This window comes from Mandrillus leucophaeus, unplaced genomic scaffold, assembly GCF_000951045.1.
Source record: "Mandrillus leucophaeus isolate KB7577 unplaced genomic scaffold, Mleu.le_1.0 Scaffold118, whole genome shotgun sequence".
In the NCBI taxonomy this organism is placed as follows: domain Eukaryota; kingdom Metazoa; phylum Chordata; class Mammalia; order Primates; family Cercopithecidae; genus Mandrillus; species Mandrillus leucophaeus.
The window spans coordinates 2,092,444-2,105,011 of NW_012100098.1; the positions used below are offsets into that span (position 1 = coordinate 2,092,444).

The 12,568-nt window shown below is 48.4% G+C and overlaps 1 protein-coding gene across 1 annotated transcript in view; it reads left to right on the top strand.

Annotated features, from left to right (window-relative positions):
- The window catches only part of GALNT6 (polypeptide N-acetylgalactosaminyltransferase 6), a 40,242-nt gene that overhangs the window by 577 nt on the left and 27,097 nt on the right, over positions 1–12,568 (top strand). Inside the window, exons 2-5 of the mRNA XM_012002456.1 lie at positions 108–195; positions 5,964–6,063; positions 7,675–7,796; positions 11,360–11,953. Coding sequence (XP_011857846.1) covers positions 11,463–11,953 — 491 coding nt within the window. The 5' untranslated portion in view covers positions 108–195; positions 5,964–6,063; positions 7,675–7,796; positions 11,360–11,462. The remainder of the gene's footprint in view (positions 1–107; positions 196–5,963; positions 6,064–7,674; positions 7,797–11,359; positions 11,954–12,568) is intronic.

A 12,568-nucleotide genomic window follows, 5' to 3' on the forward strand; every position in this document is an offset into this window, starting at 1 on the left:
GAGCCTGGGAGCTTTTGGGGGTGGGGAGGGATCTGCCTCCTGCTGCGGGGAAATGGAATCTGTTGGGTGTTCATGACTGACTGTCACCGACTTCCCTATTTCCTCAGTTGTTCAGATTCCCAGGCTGACAAAAAGGAGAAACAGCTTTTACTTGCACTCAGGGCCAATCATCGCAGACCCAGACCTCTGCAGAGGGTAGGATGGGGCTCTTCTGTGTAAGGGGGTGGGGGGGCAGTCAGTTTGCCAGCAACGCTTACAACAGACCCCTTCTAACAGCCGACAGCCCATTGCAGCACTCTCAGAAAGGGTGTTAACTCTATGCTCTGAGCTCGCCCCCAGGCCCACACACAATTTACAGGCACTGGGTGAGGTTCATAGTTCTGGACGCACCAAAGAGCCTCGAGGACTTTTGCTCCTTTTACCAGAGATATGTGTGCACCACACAGGACCTATTCTCCGCTCCAGACAGATGAGCTGTCTCCCTTCCCATCAAAGGAAAGGTTAAGAAGGATGAGACAGGCAAATTCATGTGGTGACCAAAACCAGGTCAGGTGAGGGGTTCGTAATATGCTTTGGTTTCAGCCATGTGTGGTGGCTCACGCCTGTAATCCCAACACTTTGAGAGGCTGAGTCGGGTGGATCACCTGAGGTCAGGAGTTTGTAGACCAGCCTGGCCAACATGGCAAAACCCCATCTCCCCAAAAAATACAAAAAATTAGCCGGGTGTGGTGGCAGGCGCCTGTAATTCCAGCTACTTGGGAGGCTGAGGCAGGAGAATTGCTTGAACCCGGGAAGGGGAGGTTGCAGTGAGTCGAGATCGCCCCATTGCGATCCAGCCTGGGCAACAAGAGCAAAGCTCTGTCTAAAATAAAAGAGAGAGAGAGAGAGAAAGAAAGATGCTTTGATTCCAGTTGCCTAGCAGGAGCCAGTAGCATTGCAGGCATTTCCCTAGCTCCAGTTCCTTAATGGTGCCAGGCACTTTAGGAACCCAGAGGTAATCAGAGAAAGCTGCTTCCAGGGGCACCAGGGCAGAGAGCAGGACAGGACCCTCAAAAGAAAGAGGGAAGTGTGCAGGAGACTGGGCTGCTCAAGATGACTTCACCTCAGTAATGCTGCCCACAGTCGTACAGTGGGCAGAACAGCTGACTCCTACCCGTAGCAGCATGGAAGAGCTCAGGGCAGAGAAGGGGAGGCCCTGATGTGTGTCAGGTGCCCTGTGAGGTCAGAAACATATTAGCCCAAGTTCAGCTGGAAGAAGTGGGGACAGGGAATATGAGCATGAACTTAGTCTATGCAACCATTGCCTGGAACAGACCTCAGGACCGGAAGGAGCAGCTAATCCTAGGGCTGAGGGCCTCTCAGAGCAGGGAGGCAGTGAGTATCATGGAGGCAGGCAGCTGACTCAGCCCTGTCACTAACTTCGATGTATAACCTTAGCCAAACACATAAACACTCCCTGGGTGGGGAGCAAATGAGAAGGTGTATATGAAGTGTTTTGGCAAAGCTCCAAGCACCAGTCAAATGCAAGACAATGTGATGTCATAGTTAAGAGAGAGGGCTTTGGAGATGCATAGGCCTGAACGCAAATTCTGCCTCTGCTACGTTTCTAGCTGTGTGACCTTGGTCAAGTTACTTCACCTCCCTGTGCTTCAGTTTCCTTCTGTGTAAAACAGAGAAGATAACTAACTTGATTTGATGTGGTAAGCAGTAATATTTAAAATGGTGATGGCATTCTCCTTAGCATCTTCTGGCTCCCACGGATATGTTTCAACATCTCCAGCCCTGGAAGTGATGCTGAAGACCAGGTTGGGTGTGTCCATGCCGTAGCTTGGGTGAACTCAGCTCTTTACACAGCCCTCTGCCCGTTTCTGGGAAAGCGCAAGTGTTCATTCTCATTTGATAGGGACGAGACTGAGGATTTGAAAAAGCAGGAGGTTAAGTGCAGGGCAGTGCCTGCCTCTGTGTCGAGCTCAATGCTGTAATTGTGCTGTGTAAAAGGCCTGTGTGGTGAACACGGGTGAGCTCACTCCAGGGAGGAGAAGGACTGTTAGAAGACTTTTGTGGCACCTGACAGCCCTGTGGGATCTGCTTATTCTCTTGTACCCTGAACAACCTGGTCCTAAGGCCTAGGTAGAGATTTGAAGGAAGAAAGCAACCCAGTCCTCAGCTCTGCATATAATAGAGAATGAAGGACAGACTAGCAAAATAGCATTGCCATACACCTCAAGGCAGAGGGGTGTGACAGGGATTGGAAAGCCAGGTAGATTGGTCAGGAAGAACATTCTGGAGACAGAAGTTTGGGGACCAAGACTCAAGGATTGGGAAGGAGAAGGAAAACAGGATCCAGGTGGTCCAGCGTCTGGGCCTGTTGGTTCTCCCTTCTCCATGATATTTAGTGGGGAAGTCCCACATAAGGAAAGCTCGGATAGTAGAGAAACTTGGAAACAAATAACACCTAGAAACTGAGGCAGCAAGATGCCCCTTAGTCTCGGAAGCCCTCTTGAAAGAGGGGAGTCTCTGGTAAGAATCTGAAAGAAAAGAAATACGGCTTGCTTAGCAAGAATATAAGGAAAAGGCTTTGAGGAGGAAAAGATAGCCAGTGAGTGCCAAGCATCTGGCTGGGCTTGAGGGTGAACAGCAAACAGGAAGCAACCCGGCCAGGCCCTCTGTGTTTCTGCCACAGTCAAACAGTACTCAAGGAATATGAATACGGCTGTCCTGATTGTGAAAGAGAGAGAGGGGCCTGAGGCAAAGGTGGCTGGCAGCAGCTCCTGCTGATCCTCCAGATGCTGGTTGATAAAGACGCAATTTCAAATGAAGGTTTTGAAAGCAGAAAGGACGGTGAGGAACCAGGAGGCAGGGAATGAATCAGCAGGACTTGGGAGCGGGTGTGGGGTGAACCTGAAATTGAGACAGGATTAAAAAGGACATGTCTGAAGACTGGGACAGGGGCTGGCTTGTTTCAAGGACTTCGATGCTTCTGGCAGCAATGGGGAAATTGGGAAGGCTGGCTAGCATAGGAGGCTGGGCACAGACCCTGAGCCCAGGGGATGGTACATTGAGTAGCCAGTGGCCCCAGGAAAAGTTCTGCAGCCAAGAGCAGACGGGGGGCTGGGGGGGTGAGGAGAGAAGGAAAAATTCAGTTCTAGTCTCTCCCATTAACCCTCCTTCCCAATCTGAAGACTGGCCCAAGAAGCCTTTGGGAATACCCTTCCTGTCTTCCACCCTTCTCATCAATTCCCTGTCTCTTCTCTGTCCTTTCCCCCAACTGCCCACCTCAAGCCCAGTCTGGTTGTCACCAAGGCTCCTAGGTGATTAGAGAATCCCACATTGTCCCCACCTGGAACCCTCCCTCCTTCACTTCTGCACTCCTAGGGATGAACCGTTGCATACCCCTGTCCCACCTGGCAGGGCCTACAGGGTCTCCAGTGAAAAACCTGTGAACTGTTGAACCTCCTGTTTGGTGGCATATTATTTTGATTTTTGGTGACTTTTTCTTGGAATAAGTCAACAAATATTAACCGAGAGCCTACCACATGCCAAGCACTGCTCTAGGTATACAGTGGTGAGCGAAGTTGGGTTGAGTTTTTCAATAGAAAAATCCACGTTTGGGTAATTTAAGCTTAAAATATGCAAACAGGCTGGGCGCATTGGCTCACACCCGTAATCCTAGCACTTTGGGAGGCCAAGGCAGACAGATCACTTGAGGTCAGGAGTTCAAGACTAGCCTGGCCAACATGGTGAAACACTGTCTCTACTAAAAAAAACACAAAAATTAGGCCTGAAGTGGTGGCGGGTGCCTGTAATCCCAACTACTCGGGAGGCTGAGGGATGAGAATTGCTTGAACCCGGCTGCGCACGGTGGCTCAAGCCTGTAATCCCAGCACTTTGGGAGGCCGAGACGGGCAGATCACGAGGTCAGGAGTTCGAGACCATCCTGGCTAACACGGTGAAACCCCGTCTCTACTAAAAAATACAAAAAACTAGCCGGGCGAGGTGGCGGGCGCCTGTAGTCCCAGCTACTCAGGAGGCTGAGGCAGGGGAATGGCGTGAACCCAGGAGGCGGAGCTTGCAGTGAGCTGAGATCCGGCCACTGCACTCCAGCCTGGGCCACAGAGCGAGACTCCGTCTCAAAAAAAAAAAAAAAATTATGCAAACATAAAATGAACCTTGAGATGTGGGGGGAACTTGATAGACTAGCTACAGAAATAATTTCCAGTGTATCTTCCTGGGAAAATAAGCCATAGTATTGCAGCTTGAGTCTTGGGGAAAAGCTGAAGTGTCTTGAAGGTGTAATTATGGGGAAAAGTAAAAACCTCCCACATTCTATGATCAAAAGGGTCAGGGGTGGGAGGAGGGCTTTGGAGGAGATAATTTGCTCTTCTGTTCACAGTATGAGTAGAGAGGACTTGAGATGAGTGCTGTGTTTGATGGAGAGAAAGTGCTTATGAGGAAGAAAGGACAGTCATTTGGCCAAACAGCATCTCAGCCCCATTTCCCCCACCAGTAGTGTGAAATTGACCTGCCCCCTCCCCAATATGATGTCTAGCTCCATACACCTGTGCGCCTGGTAAGATGGTGACAGTCTTCACTTTCCAAAGAAACTTGTAATTGAGCCCTCCTCTGCATAACTTGAGCAAATATCCCTGTGGTGAGGACTGCTTGCTTCCTGCTGCCACGTCTAAGGAGGTGACCAGCTCAGCTGAGAAATAGAAAGAAACATTGTTACAGAGAGGCCACCTGGCCAGCTAGGGCGTGTTCTGGATGGCTGACTCACATTCACAAAAGCTAAGACTTTGCCTGGGACTTCCAGTTTCCGCATCTTTAAAGCATTTTTATCCCTGAGTGGGAGGAGGGCAAATGCCAGGAAGGGGATCAAAGGGTAAAGTCGGTGAGGCTCAGGGAGGACAGGCCTGGTCCCCAAATTCCCTACTCAACCTCCAAGGGTACGAGTGTGGTAAACAGAGTAGTGGTCTAGGAGTTGGGAGATCAGGTTCTACTCCTGGGAGCCACTAGCCGTGTGTTGGTAGAGAAGTCATCTAACCACTCTGGCCTCGCTGATGATAAAATGAGGGTGTCAGACTCACAGACAGACCTAGTCAAAACAGCAACCTAATGTGTAATGGCAGAATATCCTGTAACTCAAGTACTTCTTGCAGTAAGTGCATTCAGAACATCATTTAGTGAAACCAGTGCTCCACATTTAACCCATCCAGCCTCATCTCATTTAACAGGAGTTTGTGGAACTAGCCAGGCCTGATGGCACAGACCTCTGTAGTCCCAGCTACTCAGGAGGCTGAGATAGGAGGATTGCTTGAGCCTGGGAGGTTGAGGCTGCAGAAAACTGTGTGTTCATGCCACCACACTTCAGCCTGGGTAACAGAGTGAGACCCTGTCTCCAAAAAAAAAGAACAGTTTATGGAACACCTGCTATGTGTAAAACTTGTGCTAGACTTTGCAGGTGATAAAAAGTTGAAAACAGCATGGCCTCTCTGGTCCCGGAGTCCATAAACACACGGTGGGCTGTGATGAGACTGGAGTACAAATAAAAATTGGGTGCTAAGGGGCAAAGCAGGGAAGAGATGAATTCTGCTGGGAGATCTGAGAAGGCTTTTTGGAGGGGGGGCTAGAATATAAACTGCGGGGTTTGGACTGTGTCGCTGGCTTTCAAACTTCTATGACTGGACCAAAGTGAGAAATACACTTTTACAGCAAGACCTGGTACTTGTTATATGTGACAGAGCATCCCAAAAATCTTAGGACAGTTTTATAATTTAGCCATATTACAAGCGTAAATTCTACAAACCATAAAAAACTATCATTTGAAAATTGTGTCATTTAAACTTCTTTTGTCTTTAGATGTATGAATTTTAAATAGCAAATTTATCATTTAAATTTTGTATCAGGCAGTGTGTATCTTTAATAGACTGAAACAAACATTAAAATAAAAGTTTTCTTTTCAGGCTGGACGTGATGGCTCACACCTGTAATCCCAGCACTTTGGGAGGTCGAGGCAGGAAGATTGCTTCAGCCTAGGAGTTGAAGACCAACCTGGGCAGCATAGTGGGACCGCATCTCTACAAAAAAAATAAAAATTAGCCAGTCGTGGTGACACGCACCTATGGTCCCAGCTACTCCAGAGGCTGAGGTAGGAGGATCCTTTGAGCCCAGGAGGTCAAGGCTGCAGTGAGCTGAGATTGCGCCACTGCACTCCAGCCTGAGGAACAGAGTGAGACCCTGTCTCCAAAAAAAAAAAAGAAAGCAAAAGAAAAAACGAATACTTGCCTGTGTTACATGTGATACGTGATGCACTTTGATATTTTCTTTTTCATTCTATTCTGGGTTTTTAAAATTTCTTTATTTTTATTTTTTGAGACAGGGTCTTGCTCTATTGCCCAGGTTGGAGTGTAGTGGCACGATCATAACTCACTATAGCCTCAACCTCCTGGGCTCAAACGATCCTCCAGCATCAGCCTCCCAAGTAGCTGGGATTACAGGCGTGTGCCACCATACCCGGCTAACTGGTCTCTTTTTGCTAACTGATCTTTTATTTTATTTATTTATTTCTTTGAGACAGAGTCTTGTTATGGCTGGAGTACAATGGTACGATTTCTGCTCATTGCAACCTCCGCCTCCTAGGTTCAAGTGATTCTCCTGCCTCAGCCTCCTGAGTAGTTGGGATTACAGGCACCTGCCACCATGCCTGGCTAATTTTTGTATTTTTAGTAGAGACGGGGTTTCACCATGTTGGTCAGGTTGGTCTGGAACTCCTGGACTAAAGTGATCTGCCCACCTTGGCCACCCAAAGTGCTGGGATTTCAGGTGTGAGCCGCTGTGCCTGGTCCTAACTGTTCTTTTAAAGAATTTTTTGAATGCTGATTTGCAACACTCTGAATTTATTTTATAATATCACAGTGGATTGTAATCAGCAGTTTGATACAAGCTGGGCTGGGTAAAGCCTCAGTTCCTTACACCAATGAGAGAAGGTAAGTTCGTGTTCTGGCCGGTGGGGCCAGGGAAGCAAATCCCATTTGTTCAATCTAGGCAGGCTTTTCAGAGAGGATTTCTGGCATCATCTCAGGATCAAAGCCAAGGATGGTCTGAGGAGTTGCAGGCCTAAGGGTAGCTGGAGGAAACAGACTTGGGAAGAAATGCTGAGCCACAGCAAGAGGGAAATGAGTGGATGGGGGCTGCGGGCACACTTGCCAGGAGAGCAGGAGGCCAGGTGTGGGAGCCCAAAGGTGAGGGAGATACACAAGACACTAGGGGTAGATCTCGTGAAGCTCTGTACTTGAAAGAATAGCAAAGAATAGCAGCTATTCTTTCTCCGAGGCTGGCGGAGGGGCGACCTCCAGGACCTTGCTAACCATACTTCTGGGAATCATCTCCTACACAGGGAGCAAAAATCCTGAACCCCAAAGTCCTGTGGCTTGCACTAGATTCTGTGTCTCTTCTAAGGGACTCTTTCCTGTTGCCCTCATGCTAAGCAAACAAACTAGGGAACGAGTGCCTCACCACCAAATCTAATCCCAGGTGTCTCATTTCAGTTCAGGATGTGGTTAGTACCTTGAGGAACTGCAGGTTTCAGAGAGACAGAGCTTCAGGCAGCCAGATGGGATCGAGAGATTAGATGCCTAGGAAGAGCTCAATTTAACCCTAGATTTCTTTCTCCAGGGAAAATAAAAGAAGCAAAGACAGACCCTGCTGCGAGGGACCACGAGGCAGTGCCAGGATAAAGGAGTTGGAGTAACCTGGATGATTCTGAGTGAGTCAGTCAGGAGGCCTTCCTGGAGGAGGTGAATCTTGAGCGCTGGCAACAGCTAGTAACTACAATGTTACCACGCCTTTGTTTCTAACTGTGCTCCCTCTTTCTTGCTGGAGTGGGAAGGTAGATGGAAAGTAGCAGGAAAAGATGCAGCCTGCAGGGACGGTTCAAAGCTGTCATGGCGAACACTCCCCCATTCTGTAGGCCTCTGTGTGGGCTTAGCCAGGACAGTTCCAGAATGGATGAGGTATCTAGCTCAAGTGAATCCCCTGTGCTAGCCCCACCATAGCTCAACCTCTGTGACAAGAAACTCCTGCTGCACTGAATCCCCATTTCCTCCCCGAAGCCTTCTTCGAGCCCACAGGGAACTCCACCTCTCTCAGCTTAGCACTTACTGTCTGTGCTATTCTGCTTTAATTTTATTCATTTTTGAATGAGTAATATAGTCAGGGTTCAGAGTACAAAAGAGTATTCAGTGAAAGGTCCTTTTCCTGCTCCTGAATCCCCCCGGACAGGTGCTTCCTTCACCTGGTCAGTGCTGCCAGTTCCCGTTCTCTAACAAGATTTTCAAATCCCTTGGGAAAAGGAATTGAGCCTTTGTGTCCCTCTGTGTACCGGATGGGGTAAACTGTCCCACCCCATCACCCAAGGGGGTCTTCCTAGCACCACACCCTCCCTCTTCCATCCACACTGCTACTAACTCTCCTGGGTCAGACTCTGAATGGGTCATCCAGCTGCCAAGCAGGTCCCTTTCCAAGATACCCTCCACCGCTGTCATATTGCTCTTCCTGTAATGCTGGGCTCCCAGCTTAACGCTTTATTACTCCCCATGCCTTGGGTCAAGGGCAAATGCTCCTCAGCATGATGAACAAGGCCCTTAGGACTTGGTTTCAGCCACCTCTGCAGGCCTGATTTCTGCTACTCCTGCCATACCAGACTGCTTACAGTTCTGTGACTGGCTCTGCTGTCTCCCACCTCTAGATCTTTGCAGGTACTGTGCCTTCTGCCTGAAATGTGCTCACCTCGCCTCGCTGACTCCTACTCACCGGTTAGTGCTCGGCCCAAGTTTCTGCCCCCGTGAGATTTGTTCACAGATGTTGCCCTCCCCCATTTGCTGTGTTTCCTGCATGCCGTCTCCTTCAGCACTCAAGGGTACCTCTTTCATTCTGCTTCTCGCAGGGTAATCTCTGTTTAAAATCTGATGCCCCCAATTGACTGTAGGATCCTTGAGGGCTGGCCTTGCACTTCTCTGTGTCCCCTGCCTCTTGCAGAGTACCTATAGAGGCAGTTATTCAGTAAATACTGGTGGAATAAACAAATCTCTCCTATCTCCTAGACATTAGTTAATATAAAATAGATGCTCCAAGAGATTTCTTTTGTTTGATTTTTGATGGTGCTGCTGAATCTGATGTTATAAAAGAAGCCACATTTCTACTCCAGTCCAGAGTGAATCCAGCTCCCCACTTGAGATCATGATGGCCAAATACTCCCAAGGTCTGACACCAGGCCTCTCCACAGGCGGGAGCTTGTGCATTTAAACAATAGGCACTAAATAGTTCAACCAGAGTTATTTTTAAGCAAAACATGCAGGGAGTAATGAACGTGGCTTTGGCCAAGGGCCAGGTGCTTGAGGATAACTGCTGGGAAGTGAAGCAGGGGTTTATTATAATAAGAGAAATAAATGATACCATTTATTGAGGGCTTAGTATGACAGGTGCTCTGCCAAGCATTTTACCTACATTATCTGATTTAATCCTCCCACACAATCCTATGAGTTAGGTATTAGTTGCCCCCACTTTATAGATGAGGAAACTGAGGTTTACAGGGATTAAGTAAATCACCCAAGGGTCACACAGCTGCTAATGATCAAAACTAACACTTTGTGGGAACTTACCATGTGCAGAGACTGCAAAGCTTTGTCCACGAGTTCTGCAAGGAAGGAACATAATCCTTATAACAACCCTAGGAGGTAGGTGCTACTACTAGAAGAAGAAGAACTGGAATTTGTGCCCAGGTCCCTTGCCACCAATGTCCAGTGCCTAACCAGTGAGCTTATGTGTCCAGAACTCTGCACAGAAAGTTCTGCAAGCATTCATCCTCTAGGGCGTAGATCCACATGCCTGGGGGTGGAGGCTGGTGAACGCCCATGCCCAGCCCTGCCCGGAATGTGTTGTCGTGAAATCTTAGGTTTCTGTTAAATTTTTAAGTAGATACAGATAACTTTTATTTATTTTTTTTAGAGACAGAATCTCTCTGTCACCCATGCTGAAGAGCAGTGGTGCGATTATAGCTCATTGCAGCCTTAACCCGCTGGGCTCCAGCAGTCCTCCTGCTTTAGCCTCCCAAGCAGCTAGGACTACAGTATGCACCACTATACCTCGCTCATTTTTAAAATTTTTAGTTGAAATGGGCTCTCAATACGTTGAGCAGACTGGTCTTGAACTCCTAGGCCCAAGCGATCCTCCCACCTCAGCCTCCCAAAGTGCTGGGATTATACCATGCTCGGCCAATAAATATTTATAATATATGTATAGGGTATAAAGAATTACAATCCACCAGTAGCCACCGTCCACTTCCAAAAAAAAAACACTTTGAAGTCCCCTGTTACCCATTGCTAATCCTGTACCTTTTTCTTCATCTTCAGAAATTGGTTATATCATTTCTTTCGCTTTCTTTTTTTCAGGGGGGAACGGAGTCTTGCTCTGTTGCCCAAGCTGGAGTGCAGTGGCATGATCCCAGCCTACTGCAACTTCTGCCTCCTGGGTTCAAGTGATTCTTCTGCCTCAGCCTCCCTAGTAGCTGGGATTATAGGCATGTGCTACCATGCCCCGGCTAATTTTTGCATTTTTAGTAGAGACGAGGTTTCATCATGTTGGCCAGGCTGGTCTTCTTTAGCTTTCTTTATAGCTTTATCACATATTTGTATTCATGAACAAGATATTGTTTAATTTTAGCATGTTTTTACATTTTCTATAAGTGGAATCATACTGTACGTATCACTTTGTCACTTGCTTTTTTCACCCAACAACACATCCACATTGTTGCACGGAGAAGTGGTTCATTCTTGGTCATCACCGTAGAGCACTGCATGGTATAGGTATTTTGCACTTTATTTATTCATTCTGCTGGTGGACTTAAAGGTTTTACCAGTTTGTTGCCATTTTAGTCAGTGTTGGCTTAAATGTTCTTGTACATACCTCTTGGTTTGCATGTACCAGAGTTTGTCTGGGATATGAAACAAGGAGTGGAATTGCTGGCCCAGGCTGTGTTCATTTTAAATTTTTCTTGATAATACCAAGTTGTTTCCCAAAGCAGTTATAATGATTAAATCTCATGAGTTTAACGATTAAATCTCATGTAGTGTTTTAGTGTTCCAGTGACTCTAGATCCATGCATATTAGGATCTTAGGGCAGGAAAGAAACACTGCCTCCAGTCTTCTCATTTTACGGATGAAGGAAATGCAGATACGGGAAAGTTGTGGCTAGTAAGGTGATGCCACCACTCAGCAACAGAGCCTGGCCTCGAACCCCAAGCGCCTGACTGCCTCCTTACTCTCTTGACTCACTTCTCTCTCTCGTCCCCTCCTTTCTCAGGCTGAGGCCCCAGCTTGTGGCCACCACAACGTATCAAGCTATTTCCAGGGTTGGGCTCAGGACTTGGAGCTGACGCAGCTGGGGTCCCTCTTGGTTCTGGAGGATGAGGCTCCTCCGCAGACACCACACGCCCCTGCGCCTGGCCATAGTGGGCTGCACCTTTGTGTTCTTCCTCTTCCTCCTGCATAGGGACGTGAGCAACAGGGAGGAGGCCACAGAGAAGCCGTGGCTGAAGTCCCTGGTGAGCCGGAAGGATCACGTCCTGGACATCATGCTGGAGGCCATGAACAACCTTAGAGATTCAATGCCCAAGCTCCAAATCAGGGCTCCAGAAGCCCAGCCGACTCTGTTCTCCATAAACCAGTCCTGCCTCCCTGGGTTCTATACCCCAGCTGAACTAAAGCCCTTCTGGGAACGGCCACCACAGGATCCCAATGCCCCTGGGGCAAATGGAAAAGCATTTCAGAAGAGCAAGTGGACCCCCCTAGAGACCCAGGAAAAGGAAGAAGGCTATAAGAAGCACTGCTTCAATGCCTTTGCCAGCGACCGGATCTCCCTGCAGAGGTCCCTAGGGCCAGACACCCGACCACCTGAGTAAGTAGTGCCCAGAGTCCTTGTGGGGAGACCAGGGCTTTGCTAAAGGTGTGACTGGTATGGCCAGGGCCACAGGTCAAGGGCCAGAGAAAGAGTTGAAGGGAATTTTATAATATGGGCAAGGATCTCCTCTGTGCCTCACTTCTTTCCCAGAACAACTATGCTGATCCCAGGGGTTGTGGTTCAAGGGTATTATGGTCAGGCCAGAGGTCCAAGGAGACCTGTAAGAGTGAAATGCAATCATGAAAGTGAGATGATGCAGAAGAAGGAACTCAGCCTGGCACCAGGACCTGACCCGGGGTGACTGGGGAGACCTGATACCAAGCGGTGGCTTCAGTAGCTTTCTCCTCTACTGAGGCCTGCCCCACAGACTGTGGGACTCCAATGCTGAGCTGTTTGGAGCAGGGGCATTTCTTAACAGCAGCCCTGGTGGTCAGGAATATCCTAACACCTGGTTTCCTCCAGTGAAGGTCCGCAAGGCCGCGAATTGATTCCAACCTTTATTTTAAGTTGTTTATAGCCTCAATCTTGCACAATGAGATATCACTTAGATCTTTGAGTGGCAGCCCCCTCCCTCTAACGCCCCCATGGCTGCATTCCCATGATCCTCAAGTT